This window comes from Phacochoerus africanus, chromosome 5 (genome assembly GCF_016906955.1).
Source record: "Phacochoerus africanus isolate WHEZ1 chromosome 5, ROS_Pafr_v1, whole genome shotgun sequence".
Taxonomy (NCBI): domain Eukaryota; kingdom Metazoa; phylum Chordata; class Mammalia; order Artiodactyla; family Suidae; genus Phacochoerus; species Phacochoerus africanus.
Window position 1 is genome coordinate 37,410,507 of NC_062548.1, and position 19,392 is coordinate 37,429,898.

The 19,392-nt window shown below is 51.3% G+C and overlaps 1 protein-coding gene across 3 annotated transcripts in view; it reads left to right on the forward strand.

The window, feature by feature from the left end:
• The first annotated feature begins 3,478 nt into the window (after nt 1-3,478).
• The window catches only part of EMP2 (epithelial membrane protein 2), a 39,614-nt gene continuing 23,700 nt past the window's right edge, over nt 3,479-19,392 (forward strand). The window contains exons 1-2 of one of the 3 annotated variants that reach the window (XM_047780519.1): nt 3,479-3,842; nt 11,692-12,459. In XM_047780519.1, the coding sequence (XP_047636475.1) occupies nt 3,490-3,842; nt 11,692-12,046 (708 nt within the window). In that variant the 5' untranslated portion in view covers nt 3,479-3,489 and the 3' untranslated portion in view covers nt 12,047-12,459. Of the gene's footprint in view, nt 3,843-11,691; nt 12,460-19,392 lie in introns of those variants that run through there. The other 2 variants (XM_047780520.1, XM_047780521.1) reach the window with 2 other exon arrangements.

Sequence of the window (19,392 nt, forward strand, 5' to 3'; positions counted from 1 at the left end):
TAAGACAGAAGTCACGGTTCTTAAACCTAATTATGGAAGTGACATCCCATCATTGTTTCATTTTATTCTAGTCATTAAGAGTCATTATGTCCCACCCACACTCAAGGGGAGGGGAGTACACAAGGGCGTGGACACCAGGCGGCAGACCACGTGGGCCATCTTATCTACCAGTTTGTTTTCAAAGGAAATGGTTATTGAATGGAAGTTAGTAAAACCCATGACATCTGTGAAACACCCACCAACCAAAAGCAGGTTTCAAGGGTTGAATCACATTCATATTTGATCTATTCTCACCATGACTGTGAACTGAGACTACAGTTTCTTTTAGAGCTCCATCTTTTTTGACCAGAACCCACATATTCTTCTCCATCAGCTCTTCTGCTACAACTCCAAGTTCTACTGGACTGTGTTGAGGTGATGGATCAGATTAGCCTCCTAGGCATGGACACCCCAAGTCATTCCTTCTGAGAACTGAAAAGAGTCAACAGGAACAGGTTATAAGAAACTGGAAGAACCTTAAAACGTTCAAGCTAGAAAGGACACACAAGAAATTACTGATTTCTCAAATATATTTGCTCCCCAACCCAGAGCCAACCATCACCACCTCCCAGCCTTCTCCATCATGCCTTCAAGATGCTGTACATACAGTTCTCTTTCTCCATATGAGATGATCCTTTTATCAACTAGCTACAGCTGTGAAATAGACAGCCATGATGCCTCAGTGATGTGCAACAGTGGACATCATTTCTCATTCACGTGTCTGAAGCTTGGCTGGAACAGCTCTGCGTCCCAGATGGAAGTTCTGTGGGTCGTGTAGGAAAGCTCTGCTTCCATATCTTTCATTTTTCTGGAGCCAATGGGCGACCGGGGGTATATTCTGCATATGCACATGGCAAAAGCGCCAGAGGGCAAGCCCTACCGCCCAAGCACATTCCCAGCCTTTGCGTGTGTCAAGTCTGCAAATCTCTCATTGGTCAAAACCAGTCACATGGCTTAGCTCGAGGCTGAGATGGGAAGAATGCTCTCCTTGCCAGGAGGCTAGAGCTGCAGTGTGGATATACCCTACTGCATAGTGGGCTGAAGAACTGGGACCCAGAACTCAATCGAACACACTTTACTTTTTGCCCACACCATGTTGAGATTTCAAACCTTTAATGAAACACTTGGAGCAGGGATAGAGTGGGTGTGAGGCAGGTTTCTGTCTCCAATCTTTCTGGAGAGACAGGCACATATTTAAAGAGAGAAAACTAGAGATGCAAGTGGCAGGTGGATTGCACAGGTAGGTGGGGCTCTGGAGAAGCCTGGGAAGCAGGTGAGAAATGCAATTGATCATTCCTTTCTCTGAGTCCTAGAGAGGCATCTTTGGTGTCTGGCCAGGTGCTTCCCTGTGTGGGCCACGCCCCGCCAGCAGGTGCGTGGGAGGGGATTTTAGGAGGACTCACTGAGTGAGAATGGAATTCCCTTTTCCAATGATCTTGCAATAGTTCTGACTACAAGAAGGAGACTTTCTCCTTCTATGCTAGCATGACCCTAACACTTGCTGAACTCCTTTTTCAATAGACACTAAACCTCAGGTTCATGGACTCTTTCATGCAATAGTGTCTAGTTAGAAGGTACTAACTGTTTTCTTTGGGCAGTGTTTATATTTTAAGTTTGTCTTCTATTTTTGGTGGTTGGCATTGGTTTCCTGTTTATCACGATGATATAGAGCTTCCTTTTAAAAAACAAATATAGTTAAAAAACAGAGTTGACTTAAAGAAAAATATTAAGTGTATACTAGTTCAGGTGGCCTGTGGATATGATAAAAATCATGGCTGGACCCTGGTTAACATTTTGCAAAGTGCAATGTAATGGGAAGAGGGGAGCCAGGTTCAAATCCAAGCTCCCACCCTCAAATAGGGACTTTGGGCAAGTTATTGAAGTAGCTTCTCTGAGCCTCAGTTTTTTCATGGGCTGCTGGGTCACACTGATGGCAGTGCTTGTGAAGTAACTAGCACGGAGTGAGGGCTCAGCAAAGGGAAGAAACCCACCTGCTGCAGCTTCTCCCTGGACTGTCCATTCTGCCAGAGCCTTCTGGGCATTCTCAGGTGGCCATGGGACAGGCAAGCATCCCCGTCCCTGCTGGTGGCTGGGCCCTGCATGGCCTCCTCTGTGGCAGCCAGACCCCACTGTCCTCCCCTTTTACGTGGGGCCTCAGCTCAAATGAACACCTTTCTGCCCCCTCTCTTGCTTGGGAAATGAAAGTCTTGACTAGCCATAGAATATCAGAATTTAAAAAGATGTGGCAGATCAGACACTAGAGCAGCTGAGGGATCTCAAGACTTGGGTCTTGGGGTAGCCCTTTGCAAGGGGCCTCAGATCTCCCTCAGATCTCTAATTTAGACCCAAGGAGGCTCTCTCTTTGCAGAACTCTGCAACACGATTGAAAAATGTCTGGAGCGTTCCCGTCATAGCTCAGCAATAACGACCTTAACTAGTGTCTATGAGGATGCCAGTTCAATCCCTGGCCTCACTCAGTGAGTTAAAGATCCGGTGTTGCTGTGAGCTGCAGAGTAGGTCGAAGACACAGCTGGGATATGGCGTTGCTGTGGCTGTGGTGTAGGCCGGCTAGCCTGGGAATTTCCATGTGCTGCAGGAGCATCCCTAAAAAGAAAAAAAGACAAAAAGAAAAAAAAAAGAGAGCGAGAGAGAGAGAGAGAGACTGGGCATCAGAAAATTTAAGCATGGCTTCTCAGCTAGACCAGCTACTGCACAATAAGTTAGCATTTCTTGAGAGGGTTTCTGATTCTTTTGTTAGTGGCACAAGTCCATTGCCTTATATTTTGGGGTGGGTGCAAATAACATTAACGTGTTAAATTAAAAGCTTTAAAATATACTGTAATATGCTGTGGTCCTGGTTTGGAATTTCTTCCCTTTTTCAATATAGTAAATTCTCCTCTTCCTGCACACCCCACCGCTGGGGCTCAGGCCCCTCTGGCTTTTTCCTGTAGCCTGCAAGAGCTTCCAGCCCTCTCAGTTTCTAAATGGGGACACTGGGGCTGGAGAGCAAGACTTGGGGTGGTTTGTCTTTTGATGTTATTTCCAGGGACAATAAATTCCAGGGTCGTGGTTTCAAAAGATACCGGTGGTGTTTTGTGTGCGGGTGTGCCTGGGCGGAGGGCATGGGCTGGGCAGACTCTGGTGGAGTCCTAATGGATCCCTGGTTGCCTGGCCACCTCCCACCAAGGCCAGGGACTCTATGTCAAATAGGAAAAATAACCACAGCTGAGGCTGATCGAGCACTTACTATGTACCAGGCACCGCGCGCCTATGACCCTTGCAGGAAATCAGTCCTATCTTGACTCCCATTTCCAGAGGGGAAACTGAGGTAGGAAAGATTAAGCAGAAGATCCCTAAGTAATGAAAAGTGCTAGGGAAGGGGTTCTAAAGTAAGGATTCCAGAACCCTGGTCCTTAACCCTTACCCGGAGAGAAGAGAACTGGGGAGAAGATGCGAAGGAGAAGGGGAAGCTGGAAACTTCCACAGCGGGCGCAGCGCAGAGAGCCTTCCAGCTCGGAGGAAGCTCGAAGGAAGGCGGGCTGGGGCTGGGGGCGCTCCCCGGGCTCCGGCCTTTCTCTCCAGCGGCCCCCACCCGCCTCCCGTGGTTCCTCCCACTCCGCTTCCCCGCTCCTGACATCACGCCCCGGGAGGCGGGATCGGGAAGGAGGGGGGACGTGGGGAGGAGGCTCGGCGCCACCGAGAGGGAGGAGGGAGGGCGCGCAGTCCCAGCCCAGAGCTTCAAAACAGCCCGGCGGCCTCGCCTCGCGCCCCAGCCCGTCGGTCAGTCCAGCCGCCAGCGCCCGGTGAGTCGGGGTCGCGCCCGGGAGCCGCGCGCAGGTCTGGGAGCTCGGGGCAGGGAGCGCCGGGGCAGCGGGGACGCGAGCGGCCCCTGCACCTACCGGACCCAGGGAGGTGCCTGCAATTGGTAGCGGGCAGGGAGGGGCCGAGGCCCATGGGGCCGAAAAGCCCCTGTCCCTCGGCCAGACTGCGAGGGCGCAGACGTCCCGCCTGCGTCGAGTTCGCTCGGGACCTGGAATTCCACCTCCCCACCCCCGGGCTGCTTCCTTCGCCTCTTGCGCCGAGGCGGGCGGGAAAAGTTTGGGGAGGAGTCAGGGCGACTCCCCTCGGTCCCGCCAACTCCACTCCCAGGGCTCTCGGAGTCCAGGCCAGCCCCCCCCTCGTCGCGTGAAGGTCCCTGGCGTCTTGGCGCACGGCCCTCCGCCTTGCCCAGCGCGCAGGACAGGCTGTGCCCGGGCCGGGTCCGTGGGTCCCGTCTCGGCCCCCGCGGCGGCGGCGGCTCCGTGGCGCCCCCTAGCGGCGAGGAGCAATGGCTGTGGGTCTGGGACGGTGGGGGAGCTGGTGGCACCGCTTGGGTGATCCCCTCTCCACTCTGGTCGGGCTTCGCGGGCTTTGAGAGCGCCATCCATGGGTCCAGAGAACGGGGAGGCTAGTGCTCGTGATAGAAGGACTCTATATTCTCCCCAAATCCAGGGTCCTGAATGCACCCCGGGGAGGGCCTAATTTGGGGCTGGCGTGGGAACTTCCTAGGTGGAGATTAGTTGGGGGCACCTGTGCCCGAGGGAGACCCCCGCAGCGCAAAGCCCTCCCTCTAAGCCACAGAGCTCATCTCTTCCTTCGGAACAAGAATGACAGTCCAGCTTCAGATTTGGGAAAGGGGGCAGTGTCCCTCCCAAGCTCCAAAGCTGTGAGGTGGGGTGGAGCGACCTTGTACCCTTGCTGTGTCTAAAATGCAGTGACCAGCCTAAAGAGTGACAGGCAGAAAGTAATAAGGTAAGGGGCCCAGAGAGGGTCTTAAGAAGCCAGTGGCCCAAATACTCTATGATTTCCTGATAAGAGGCACCTGGAATAGGACCCCTCCCAACGCTGGAAAGGAGGATTGTGGGGCAGAGAGATGGGGGGTTTTGCTTAATAGATACAGAGTCTTTGTTGGGGAGGATGGAAATTTGGGGTGTAGGTAGTGGCATTGGTTACACGATATTGTAGATGTATTCAGATGCCACTGAATTCTACAGTTACAAGTGGTGAAAATGATCAGAATTATGCTTTGTATATTTTACCATAATTAAACCACGAGAGTCTCCAGCCACCTCTATGCTTCAGGCCGAAGGGGTTGGACGTCCCAGAGGCCGCTCCCTGTCACTGGCCACCGCTCCCTGGAATCTGGCCTCAGCATAAGGAAGTGGAAGGAAGGGACGGGAGCTGGGTTTCCCCAGGAGTTGGGAAGGGACAAGAAAGTGAACTGAGAGCTGCTAGAGCCTCTGCTGGGCGCTGCACCTGGCAGCCCCCCACAGCATTAGTCGTTCCATCCCCACTCTGGGCTGCAGGTGGGGAAAACCAGGCCAGTGAACCTAAGTCAGTGTCTCAGGGCCCTTGAGCCAGGAAGTTCCAAGAGCCAGATTTGAACTTCCATTTGCATCTCCCCAAGCCCTCCCCTTTTTTCCACCCAGAGGTGCCTCAGTGGGTGTTTGCGGAGTAGGGGGGATCCTTCTGGGGAAATCAGGGCCCAGATGCCCATGGGGGCTTTGGCAGATGCCAGGCTCACAGCAGAGGGAGGGACATGGGGGTGGCAGGAGAGTGCAGATGTTTTCCCACCGAGGGTTATGGGATCCACCGCTTCAGGCCTGGAGCCACGTCTGTCCCTCCAGTGGGGAGACTGAGATGCACCTGAATCTGGGGACTGGTGTTTGTGTTGGAAGCCACGGAGGTGGCCCTCGGGACTGGTGAGGGCAGGGCCAGCGGGAGGGGAGGCTCAGGGCTGGCACTGCTGGGCCCCACTCAAGGGGAGGGGCTGTGCCCTCTTCGGGCTTCCTGGCCCTCGGATCTTGAGGAGCGACAGGGTCCCTTGCATCTAATAGTAAACATAGAGCACAACCGTTCTGTCCTGGCCTTCGTCCCCCTACACACACAAGTGATTTCTCGGGCCCTTTGTTTCTGGAACATGAGTGTGTCCCCTAGATTTCTTCTCTGCCTCGTCCATCATGTCTTCAGGGCAGAAGCTAAAAACCACATGTCTGTGCGCACAGACGCAATTTTCCAGCAACAAGTGATTCACAGGGAGGCTCAACTGGCCAAATTGTCACCCCAGGCCCACACTGACTCTCCTGCCCTCTGCGACCTTCCTGGTGGACGCCCGGGGGCGGGGGGTGGGGGTGGTGGTGTCACCGCTGGGCCTGGCTCTTTGTCATAGTAAACTCTGCCGCCAGACATGACCGGGAAGGGAAGTCTGTCGAGACAAAAATACATGAATGCCTTTCCAGGCCAATGGGGTGGCAGTGGATTGCTGGCCGCTTGGCGGGATTTGTTTAGAAGGCAGGAGTCCAGCACGGGGGCAGGCAGATAATCGGGTGTGTGTGTGTGTGTGTGTGTGTGTGTGTGTGTGTTGCAACATGTGTCCACTGCGCAGCTCTGCGGACATGTGGGTTCTCTGATACGGGGTTCAGGGGCTAAGGGGGCCCCGGGGGGCTGGGCTCTCCATCCACAGAGGGGTGGCAGCCATCCCCTAAATGTGGGGTATAGTCCAGGGCATGGGGCCTGGGGACCAGAGCCCTTCCAGAAGAGGCACTTAAAGGTCGGTGGCAGGACTTCAATGCGGGAGGCCTCCGGGACATCTTACTGGGCTTGGCGATTGGCAGCAGCAGCTGGAACCAGGAACGAGAGCAGCTGGCCCCTGAGATAGAGCTGGGGACCTGACTCTTGGATGTTGGCTTCACTCTTCCCAGGAAAGGATGGAAGGGGAGGTGGGGAGGGGGGAGAGGAGGCTCCCCTTCTCACCCCAGGAGGGATGGACTCGGCTGCCTGCAGGAGTTACCCGAAGAATGCAGCTGTGGCAGGGCTGACCCCTGGCGGGAGTTGTCGGATGCATCTGGCTCTTGTTAGGGACAGGCTGAGAGGGAGTCTAAAAATATCCTGCCACCCAGCGAGGGTGCCGGCCTGGTAACCTGACACCCACAGTGGCGGTGGCTGTGGTGTTGGTGATGACGACGGCACTAGCTTTGCTCTGTGTGGAGTCACTGGAACTCTTCCAGGAAGCCAAGCCTTGGGCAGAGGCCTAGAGGGGTGAATGCTGTCTGCATTTAGGGCAGCCATGGGCCAAGATTGAAGAATTCCAGGGGCATAAAGGCCTTAGAAAGTCCCAGTTTGACAGCAAGGGATGCTCAGAGAGGCGGAGTGACTTGCCCAAGGTCACTCAGCGAGTCGGAGGCAGTCCCTGAACTAGATCAGGGTCCAGGGACTCACTGCGGAGAAGTTTGCTGGCTGGGAGTGGTCGGTGGGTTCCCAGGTTGGGTCCCCAGGGTCAGGGGCCCTTGTGGCCTATACCATCCATCCGGGATGCTGCGTTTCCACGCTCGCATGCCGATCTGAGAAAAGTGGGCAGGGAACTGTGCTCTTGTAGTGGGGCACTTCCCATTGGCACCGGGTCACTCCTGGCTCTGGGGGTGTCGTCCATCCTGGGACGGGAAGGAGGGAGGTGGGGGCTGGAGGAGAACCTTCTTCCCCTCCCAAGACACTGCTGGTTTGTTCACATGGTCTTTCCAAGGACTTTAAGAGGAGTTGTTGGCCTGAATAATTGAATTCCCAGGGCTCTCACCTTCCTTGGGAAGCTGGGCTTCTCTTGCTCTAAAGAGGGGACTGAGGGGAAGAGACTGCCCAACTTCCTGCCCTCCATGGACAGGTGGGATGACATCAGCTTCTAGAAGCTTCCTAGCACTTCTGGATCTCGAGCTGAGGGAAGGGGTCCCCAGGGGGCTATTTGGCATCACGATTGTTCTGAGACATTTGGATATGAAACATCTATCGCCCTGCAGGATGTGGAGATGGACACGTTAAGTTCCTTGGTGCAAACTGCTTGTAACCCAAGATCAAATTAGTTGGCCCAATGGAGAAGTTGCTTTGAAGATTGCTGTCTCTGATGCTTCTGATTGTAAACATCTCTGGAGGGCTATCTTTCCTTAAAATGAAATTAGTTAAAATTTTTTCAGTGAAGGAGTTCCCGTTGTGGCTAAGCAGGTTAAGAACCTGACATAGTGTCCGTGAGTATGAGGATTTGGACCCTGGCCTCACTCAGGGATCCCTCATTCCTGTGGCTGTGGTTAGGCTGGCAGCTGCAGCTCTGATTCAACCTCTAGCCTGGGAACTTCCATATGTTGCAGGTGCAGACATTTAAAAAAAATTTTTTTTTTTGCAGTGAATAAATATGACTCGAAGTCTCATTTATCTTATTCTAATAAATGTTTCCCAAAGTGTGTTATCACTGGCAGTAACCCAGATCATTACTGCGGCAGAATTCCTGTGGTGGCGCAGTGGTAACAAACTGGAGTCATATCCAAACTGGACTAGTATCCATGAGGCCTCACTCAGTGGATTAAGGATCTGGCATTGCCGTGAGCTGTGGTGTAGGTCACAGTCACGGCTCGGATCTGGTGTGGCCGTGGCTGTGGCTGTGGCTGTGGCCAGCAGCTGCAGCTCCAATTTGACCCCTAGCCTGGGAACTTACATGTGCCACAGGTGCAGCCCTAAAAAGACAAAAAAGGTCACAGCCGAACATGAAACCAAAAAAAAAAAAAAGTAAGTTATGTCTTTTTCTGTCTTGGTATTTGAAAAAAAAAAAAAAATCACACGAACCCATAGTTTCAAAGATCTACTGAATAGGATGAAACTAAAGTTGATTCTTTGAACTTTGAAGCATTCTTTAAATAATGGAAGGATGCCATTCATAAGCACAGGTGATCCTTGGATTTGGCAAAAATCTTAGTCTGGGAGTGACTGCCTTTGGCTGGGACATTCACCCTTTTGACAACAGGACTAATCCCGAAATATCTGTGAGCTCCCGCCCAAGCTCCTCTTCTGCAGAGAGGCCCAGATGTCCTGCTTCAGACCTAACCTGCCGCTCAGCTTCCGAGGGAGCCTCCCCATCTCTGATGTGGGTCAGAGACTTGGATGGTTGCTCCAGGGATCAGAGGAGTCGGTGTATTGATGTCTGTGGAAGTGGCTTGAGAGGCTTGTGGTTTGCTTGAACCCAAGGGAAGCCGAGGGAGGGGCTGGGTTGCCCCCTTTCATCTTGATGGGTGTTATTAAGGAACTCTGGGCAGTGAGCTGAATCATCAAAGGGGGATTTCTCTCTCCTCAGAGGAGGTTACAATCCAGCAAAGAGAGTGATGAGAGAGTTCCCGTCGTGGCGCAGTGGTTAACGAATCCGACTAGGAACCATGAGGTTGTGGGTTCGGTCCCTGCCCTTGCTCAGTGGGTTAACGATCCGGCGTTGCCGTGAGCTGTGGTGTAGGTCGCAGACGTGGCTCGGATCCCGCGTTGCTGTGGCTCTGGCGTAGGCCAGTGGCTACAGGTCCGATTCAACCCCTAGCCTGGGAACCTCCATATGCCGCAGGAGCGGCCCAAAGAAATAGCAAAAAGACAAAAAAAAAAAAAAAAGAGAGTGATGAGGCTGGGGATGGACGTGTCAGGACCAGGGTCACAAGGTGGAGTTTTGGGGAAGCCCATGGCGGGGTGTGCAAGAGTTTCCTTAAGGACTAGAGAAGGGCTTGGAAGAGTCCCTAGGATTTCCCTGAGCAGCAGTGCTTCCGGGTATGCAGAAGGGAACTCGGAGGGAAAAGGCAGAGGGGGAGGCAGAAGCCCTGCTTGAGAAGCAGTGGGTGTCCAGTTTGCCCCCAGTGCAAGGCGTGGGAATGGAGGGCAGGGACTGGGGGCCGCTGGGAGGGCAGAGGTGAAGGGACTTCCCTCCACAGCACTCTCCCTGAACCTGGCTAGGGAGGCAGGCCTGATGGTGTTCACAGAGCAGTGCTGGAACGACAAAGAAAGAGAGGAAGGAAAAAAGTGGAAGTAATCTAGAAGCAACCTAAATATCCATCGGTCAAATGATAGAGTATTTCACAGAGGTTAAAAAGAACAAAGAGTTCCCTGGTGGACTAGTGGGTTAAGGATCCAGCATTGCGAGTGCTGTGGCTCGGGTCACTGCTATGGTGAGGGGCCAGGAACTTTCGTGTATCTCAGGTGAGGCCAAAAACCAAAACCAAAAACAAAAACAAAAAAAAACCCAAAAGGGAGTTCCCGTTGTGGCACAGTGGTTAATGAATCTGAACCATGAGGTTGTGGGTTCGATCCCTGGCCTTGCTCAGTGGGTTAAGGATCTGGCGTTTCTGTGAGCTGTGGTGTAGGTTGTAGACTCGGCTCGGATCCCGTGTGGCTGTGGCGCTGGTGTAGGCCGGCGGCTACAGCTCCGATTGGACCCCTAGCCTGGGAACCTCCATATGCCGTGGGAAGCGGCCCTAGAAAAGGCAAAAGAACAAAAAAAACCCCAAAAAAACAAAACAAAACAAAACCAAAAAAGAACAAGGTTCAAGGGGGTGGGAGGGGCAAAATAAGTGAAAGGGATTAAGAGGTACGGCCCTCCAGTTACTAAATAAATAAGTCATGGGACATAAGGACCTGCCAGACCCATGGTGGTCATTTCCTGACATGCGCAAGTGTCAAATCACTGTGTAGTGCCCCTGAAACTAACATATTAACCTAACATGTCAACTATATTTTCAATTAAAATTTTTAAAAAGTTACATTGCAGAGAAAAGGAAACCTGAGGTTCATCTCTGTACACTAATATGGAACGATCTGTAAGACACTGTTGAATTTTTTTGAAAACAAGAGCAAGTGGAGTTCCCTGGTGGCTTGGCAGGTGAAGGATTTGGCATTGTCACTGCTGTGGCTTGGGTCCCAGCTGTGGCTTGGGTTCCATCCTGGGCCCAGGAGCTTCTGCATGTGGAAAGTAGCCGTATTCCCATGGCCTCTTATGTATGATGTGTTTGCAAGGACAGGTCTGGAAGGATACTCAGACTGGATCCATGTGGCTGCTTGTGGGGAGAGGGGAGAGGAGGGAATGCGAGCTCGGCCTCCAGCCTTGCTTGTAACTGAGAGAATATATTCCCGGGTATGTGTATACCTGAAGTTCGACACTAGTGAAATAGTCTCTGAATCTGGTAGTCTTGCAGGTTTGGGGGTGGGGAGCTTTAGGAGATGGGGGGCTTGGTGCAGAGATTAGGTAGGGGCTGGGCAGTCATCCAGGGGCAGGGATGTGATCAGGAGGTGCCCTCCAGCCCCCGGGGGAATACTCCCCTTGGAGCATCCCTTTATGCCCCTGCCCCCCGGGGGTGCCTTTTACAGACAAGTTGTGGTCTGGAGAGAGGGCAGTGTTTGTGCAGTTAGGGTGTGTGTGTGTTAATAGGGCTGGTATGAGATCCCTGGCAAGGTGTCTAGGAGACCATTGGGAATGGGGGTCTGGGGCTTCGAAGAGAATTCAGAGAGACACATAAAGACCTGGGCCTGGAACTGTGTTTTTAGGATGGTGTTTGAAAGTAGGAGATGACTTAGATTTTGCCAGTATTAAAAGCAGGAACTTAGCACTGCTCTCGCAATAGCACTGCTGGGGTGCAAAGCTGTTTGGGCCACGTGCTTTACATCCTCTCTCTCATTTAAAATGAACAACACCCCTATGGGGTGAGGAATATCATTGTCCCTGCCCTGCAGATGAAAAAATGGAGTCAACCGTTTTGCATTAAGATTTGAAGCCAAGTCTCGCAGCCTCACAGACCCTGTATCCTGCCGCATCCCTCTTTTTAAAAACAGGCAGAGCATCCTCTTGAAACTGACCCAGCCCTTGGAGCCAAGACAGTTCCTTTGCTGCAGAAGTGCCAGTGGGTGCCTTGGACGCCCGTGTTCTTCCTCCAAAGTCAGCTGTTTCAGCTCTGAGGGTCCAGCACCGCACGAGGGGCCTTTTCCCTTAACAGCCTGGTCGCAGAGAACAGAACTCAAAGCCAGCCCTCCCCTGGCCAAAACCACTTTGATTCCCGTGTTTCAGGTGTGTGTGGAACAGAGAAGGGAGTTCTGGGAACCCAGCTTCAGACAAGAACCCTGGGTCCAAGTGGTTAATCGCTTGCATTACTTTTCATGGTCTTTGCTGTGCAGGGACCGGATCTGTTAAGCTTGCCCTGGTCCCTCCTGCATGCAGCACAGAGTTAAGTGCGCAGTTAAGTGCTCAACAAATAAAGGGCTGTGTGGATAGACGGGAGAGGGCGGCCCCCTGGAGTCTCCGCTTCCCGCTCTTAGCCACGGCCTGGAGGCGTGGCAGAAGGTGGCCCCGCCCCCCGCGCCTTAGGGGAGGAGCCCGCTGAAGGCGGCAGGGGTGGGGGCGGGAGGGTAATGGGAGGGGCTTGCGGCAGCTGCTCCCTCCCCCTCTCCTGCAGTTGATTCGGGCCGGAGCAGCATCAGGCCCAAGTGGCACTGTCAGCACCCCTTTATGTCAGAGTGACACGAGGTCACATTCCTCTAGGCCGAGCCCGAAGGAGGTTTAATCATTGGCAGGCCCAGATCATGGTGTGCACACCCACATGCATTTGGAGATGATTTCTATAGCATGCAGGCAGGGTTCCAAACTGTAATGCGCTCATATTTTTTTAAAAAACTGTATTACTAAAATGTCAGTCACTTGGCATATGGTACTACTTTTCCATTTATGATATAATCCGCATTTAAACATTCATCGCCTCACGCCGATGTGTTTTAGAGACACTTATGGGTAATGAATAGCACAGGTGGTACACAGCCAGGGCAGAAATGATACTGGCGGTGATGCTGACACCATTGTTGCCCCACCAGGTCCCCTTTCCTGGGTGCTATGCCCACCCCCCTCTGTGGTGAGGATTGGCTGCTAAGGACTCACAGCTTTCCCTTCTCCTGGAAGTTTCGAGAAGCCTGGAGATGCCTGGGAAGTCATGCTCCCTATTTCTCAGGCTTGTGGCCCCAGGGATGTCCTGGGGCCTGGCCTAAATCCACCCCCCAACCCTCCCCCTTGTCGCCCCAGGTTTTCTGCCCTTTCCAGGCAGGGGATGATGAGCCTCAGAATATTCATGCTCCTGATTCAGAGCTGGGCACCCCCCTTCCCCCTCTGAGATCCTCAAGGAGAGAAAGGTGCTTGGCCTTCATCACCTATGAGCCCCTCTCCCTGGACACTCGCAGTCGTCACCTCCTCTCCTTCCTGGTGGGCACACTGGAGATAGAGCCGTGACCATACTGACGTAAGTCCAGTCTAGAGGGACGAGACAGAAAGAAAAGAAGGGACTAAAGATTAAGAAGAAAAGAGCAGAGTTCCCTGGTGGCTCAGGGGTTAAGAATCCAGTGTTGTTGCTACTGTAGCGCAGGTTCAACCCTGGCCCTGGAACTTCTTCATGCCGTGGGAACGGGCAAAATTTTTAAAAAGTAAAAACTAAAAACAAAAAACAAAACAGAAGAAGAAAAGAGCAGATGATGTTGAGTGATTTCAAGAAAATAAAATATGGTCACTTAGATTGGATATTCTGGGAGGGCTTCTCTGAGGAGGGGACTGTGGAGTTGAGGCTGAAGGAAGGAGCCCATCACTCCCAGATCTAAGAACTTTCCAGACAGGGAATGGTTCATGCTGACATCCTGGTGCCCAGGGTGGGGGCGGGGAGCAAGCTTGGTCCGATGGAGTGAAGGAAGAGCACTGCTTGGGGTACTGACTCATCCAGCAGTTCGTTTGGGTGCTGTGTGGGGTCAAGACTGAGTGGTCCGGAGTTCCTGTTGTGGTGTAGCTGAAACGGATGCAGCTCATATCCATGAGGATGCAGGTTCGATCCCTAGCCTCTCTCAGTGGGTCGGGGATCCGACATTGCCACGAGCTGGGGTGTAGGTCACAGACGTGGCCTGGAACTCGCGTGGCTGTGGCTGTGGCTGTGGCTGTGGCTGTGACCGGCAGCTGTAGCTGATTCGACCCCTAGCCAGAGAACCTCCATATGCTGTGAGTGTGGCCCTAAAAAGCAAAAAAAAAAAAAAAAAAAAAGACTGAGTGGTCCGTGTCCCCATGTCCTTGTGTGAGACGCCTACTGTATGCTTGGGGCAGATGGCTTGGAAATGGGGTCACATGCTCCCCACTTCTCAGGGTCAAAAAGGAGGGGCTGGCTCCATCCCAGGCCTGGGGGTAGCTGGTCACTTGCACGTGTGGGATGGTCACCTCTGGGCCCCATGGGGGGAGAAGCAGGGCGGGACTTCTTGCTCCAACCAGCTCAAGGCCCTGGCTCCTGACCGGTGGGTCTTACCCTCCCTCCCACCTCAGGGGCCGCAGAGGGCTCTCAGGGGTGTAGGTGTTGAAATACCAGCCCCCAGTGAACTCAGAGCTCCTCTGTTTTATTTTTCAAATCTCTCTCTTGATGAATTTTTCAAAGTGTACACCTCACTATATTTTAGTATAATCCACGTATATGTGTAACCATCGCCATGGTCAATCTGGGGACATCGGATCCCCACAGAAAGAAACCACCAAACCCCTTAGATGTCACCCTCCTATTTTCCCATCGCTCTGAGCCCCAGTTAACCACACACCTGCTCTCTGTCTCTAATGGATTTGCCTCTTCTGGCAGTTGCGTATAAGTGGAATCATACTCTGTGTGATCTTTTGGGTCTGGTTTCTTCTAACTTGCGTCATGACTTCAAGGTTCATCCGTGTTATAGCCTTTGTCAGGCCTTCCTTCCTTTTCATGGCCTAATAATACTCTGCTGTGTGGATGTAACCCATTTGGCTTATCTACTCATGAGCTGATGGATATTTGGGTGGTTTCCACCCTTTGGCTCTTGTGAATAATGCCGCTCCAGACATTCATGTCCAAGTTTCTGCTGGACATGTGTTTTCATTTCTCTTGGGTATTATTTACCAGGAGTGGCGTGACTGTGGTCCTGCAGCCCCATGTGTCATCATCTGAGGAACAGCTAGACTGTTTCGCAAAGTGGCTGCACCATCGTAGTTCCCAGCAGCGGCGGCCGAGGGCTCCAGTTTCTCTGCTTCCCCGGGTTTTAATTGAGTGCCTGGTCCTGTCCTACTCTGGCTTCTAAGGAGCTTCCACTGGTGAAATTCTTACAGGTCTAGAGCAGGTTGCTGGGGGCCAGGTGTCCTGGATCTGAGCGAGGCCCCATCTGGGACCTGGTCCTGGAATAGGCTGGACCCAGGTGAGTGGGCGGGGGGGATGGTGGGGAGGGATGAGGGGCACCCGGGGACCCCCCAGAGAGAACCAGAATCTGTGGAAGGCAGAGCCCTCTGTAAGGCTGGTTTTTAGGTGCTGCGGGATAAGACATTAAATGACATAAAATCCCTCAGCGAGAAAGTGTGTTTCAGCTCTTCGGATTCCATCAAGGGGAAGATGCCTCTGTGACTCCACTTTTTCTTCTTTAACCAGACAGAGCAGGTCTGCCCTTAGCCCTTTGATGGACAACAGCATTGAACTAGAACTTGTGAACTTTTTTTGGGGGGGATATTAATTTTCACCATCCATCTCTGCGGTAGGTCCTGCTGATTTTCCACTCCCAGGAGCCAAAAGATTTCTTTTTGAAATACGTGTCTTTGTCAGAGAGTGGGTTTATTTAAAGACAAATAAGTACAGTCTCCCAGGGGTACTTGAGAAGGTGCTCAGCCAGTGTCTGAAGTTGGGGAACCTTCTTCTAATGTTTAGGGCCCAATAAGCAGGTGCTGTGTTGGGAAGCGGTGAGGTCTCCAATCCTGGTCCCCGTACAGATGGAAACTGGCTGCGATAAAAATAATCCAGGCAGAGGCTGTGGGCAGGGGCGGTTCTGCAGGATTACACAGCGCCTTTCAGCTGAGACTGCATGAGTCTGCAGTTCTCATTGTGTGGGGTCAGTGTCCCAATTCCATGGCCGGACAGTGTCATAGCTGCAGATGCAGCGTCATCAGAGATGCCCCAGTTGGAAGGGCAAGAGGTTTGGGGGGGCTGCCTTTCTTTCCAGCAGGGCACCCTCGCAGTCCCTGGGACCTGGTGGTGGGGAAATGTTACAGTGTGATTACAAGTTCACAGGGATGGCTCCCCAGCTGGTTCAGCATCTGCTTGGTCTTGGGTATTTAATAGAAGGTGTCTCTTCCTGTTGGTGCCCCCAAACCCCTAATTAAGGGGCATGACCTGCCGGCTCTTAGATTAGTGAGTCTGTATGGGCTGCGCCCCCCAGTAGAGATGTTGTGTTAGGGTTCTCCAGGAAACAAAACCAATAGGATGTGTCTGTGTGTTTGTGTGTGTGTGCATATAACATATTGTTATAATATATATATATATGCATGTATGTGTGCTCATGTATATTCTATATAATATTCATTATAATATATAGTACATATATGTTATATATATATGCATAATAGAGAGAGGTTTGTTTTAAGGAATTAGCTCCTGCAATTAGGAAGACTAGTGAGTCCAAAGCCAGCAGGCTAGGCTGGCGTGCTGAGGACCCAGGGAGGAGTAGGAGTAGGAGCAACACGGGCTCCGAACCGTGTCTTCAACCTACATCACAGCTCACACCCATGCCGGATCCTTAACCCACTGAGCAAGACCAGGGATCAAACCTGTGTCCTCATGAATGCTAGTCAGATTCATTTCTGCTGAGCCAGGACAGGAACTCCTAAAGTTCATTGATTTAAATGTTAATCTCAGAGTTCCCTGGTGGCCTAGCAGTCAAAGATTCAGCATTGTCACTGCTGTGGTTCAGGTTTGCTCCCTGGCCTGGGAACTGCCAGGGGAGTGCCCCCCCCCAAAAAGAAAGTGTGAATCTCCTCCAAAGACACTGTCACAGAAACTCTGGCCCAGCCAGACTGACACAGAAAATTAATGATCACAGATGCTTTAGATGGACCAGACACACAGCACTGAATAAGATGGGAGCTCTTTTAAATCATTCCCTTTTTAATTCCCTTCCAACCCTCCAAGGAGAAAATCTCAGGTTTGTGCTAAGGTATCTTTAATAAAACTTCCCAAATACACCTGACGTTCTGCTTCAACAAAGGGCAGGCTGGCCTGGGGCGCAGAGCCTTCAGCAGCAGCAGTTCTAGTTGGAAAAGAATACCTGTTCTTTTTTTCATTATATGTCTTTCTTCCCATCGCTCTCTATTTATGGCTTGCTTTCCATTTCATTTGTGATACCAGATTTCCTCTTATTTTTATTTATTTAAAATTGAAGTATAATTGATTTACAATGTTGTGTTAGCTTTAGATGAACAGCACAGTGATTCATATATGTGTGTGTGTGTGTGTGTGTGTATGTTCTTGTATCACAAAGAATATATATATTCTTTTTCAGAATCTTTTCCCTTATAGGTTATTATAAAATGTTGACTATAGCTCCCAGTGCTATACAGTAGGTCCTGGTTGGCTCTCTGTTTCATATACAGTGATACGTATCTATTAATCCAAACTCCTCAATTATCTCTCTTCCCCTCCTTTCCCCTTTGGTAACCATAAGTTTGCTTTCTTTGCCTATGGGTCTATTTCTGTTTTGTACATAAGTTCATTTGTATCTTTTTTTTTTTTTAGATTCCTCAGATAAGTGATATCATATGATATGTGTCTTTTTCTGCCTTATTTCACTTAGTATGAAAATCTCTAGGTCCATCCATGTTGCTGCACATGGCATGATTTCATTCTTTTTTATGGCTGAGTAGTATTCCATTGTATATGTATACACCACATCTTCTTTATCCATTCATCTATCCATGGATGTTTAGGTTGCTTCCATGTAGGTTTCCTTTTATAAAGATGTAAGTTTTGAAAAGTGAATAGGCTCCTAGTAATATGGGCAATACATGGATACACGTGAGATTCGCAGGTGGTGCAGAAATGAGTGATTTGGGGAAATAGAGGTATGAGCTCAGTGAGGACAGTGCCTGAAATATGCCCTCGTTGTCCACATGCCCAAGATGCCTGTTGTCTGTTTGTACATCTTCCCTGCTGGAGACAGCTGGGAGGTTTATTTCCATTTGGTGACTCTCACAATGAGGAGGGGATGCTGGCTTGTGGGGATGCGGGCTGGGCCTGGTGGTCTTAAAACTCCTTGACCATAATGCTGACTGTGACTGGTGCACGTACATAGCACCTGTTTTGTACCAAATGCCATTCTAAGCACTTTCACTCTGTTATGTCCCTGCGGTCCTGGGAAGTAGGCAGACCATCATCACCCCCATTTAAGATAAGGAAACTGAGGTCCTGCATTATTAGGCTGCCAGACGATGGTCCAGTCTGGCTGTCTCTGCTCTTCGATATTTTGCACACATCACTTCCCACTCATCCTCTCCCCTCTGGCCCCTTGGTGTGTTAACTTCATGGAGGTGGAGGCCCGGCTTCCTGGTCCTGGTGCTCCTTGGGTCTGGCTGAGTTGCAGGCAGTGATTCCCAGCACCTGACTTGCTGGCAAAATTCACCCACAGAAATGACAGTTTAGGAAAGAGGAAAAGGCTGTGAAAGCGACTGGCCCTGATCTCCTGGGCGTTACAACACACGGCGCTCTGTGCAGGCAGGAACATTCCTACGCTGCCGGCTGTGAAGATGACGAGCACCCCGAGTCTGACACCTGCCTCACCCCAGCCTGCTAATCCCAATCCACCCCGGCCCCACACTGACATGTGTGCCTGCAGGGACTGGCCCTTTCCAGGCTGGGGTGTGGGTTTGCCGAGTGTCTTAATTACAGGGAGCTCCTTGGATGACAGCAGCCAGCATGGAGCTCTTTAATTGACGGGGTCAGACAGCAGTCATTGGCAGAGTGGCAGTTATTAACTCTTCTGCCGAAGCTGTGGAAACTAGCAGACACTCAACAAATGTTTGCTGAGTAACCTCAGGCACTGGGGATGAGTAAGACTTGGTTTCTGTCTTTGAGGAACCCTGAATCTAACAATGCAGTGTTTCCTCTGTATCAGTCAGCTCTTGCTGTGTAACAAACCGTCCCCAAATGCACAGGCATATCTCGTTTCCTTGCATTTTGCTTGATTGTGCTTTGCAAATATTGTGCTTTTTACACATTGAGGGTTTGTGGCAGCCCTGCATTGGGTAAGTCTGTTGTCACCATTTTTTTGGTGTGTGTGTTTGTCTTTTTAGGGCCACACTCATGGCATGTGGGGGTTTCCAGGCTAGGGGTCTAATCAGAGCTACAGCTGCCAGCCTACACCATAGCCACAGCAACACCAGCTCTGATCCGAGCCTTGTCTTCGACTTACACTGCAGTTCATGGCAATGCCAGATCCTTAACCCACTGAGTGAGGCCAGGGATGGAACCCACAACTCCATGGTTCCTAGTCGGATTTGTTTCTGCTGCGCCACGATGGGAACTCCTGTTGCCATTTTTTTTTTTCCAACAGTGTTTGCTCACTTTGTATCTGTGTCGCATTTTGGTAATTCTTGCAATATTTTAAATTTTTCATTATTGTATTCGTTACATGATCTGTGATCTTTGATTTTACTACTGTGACTTGCTAAAGGTTCAGATGATGGTTAGC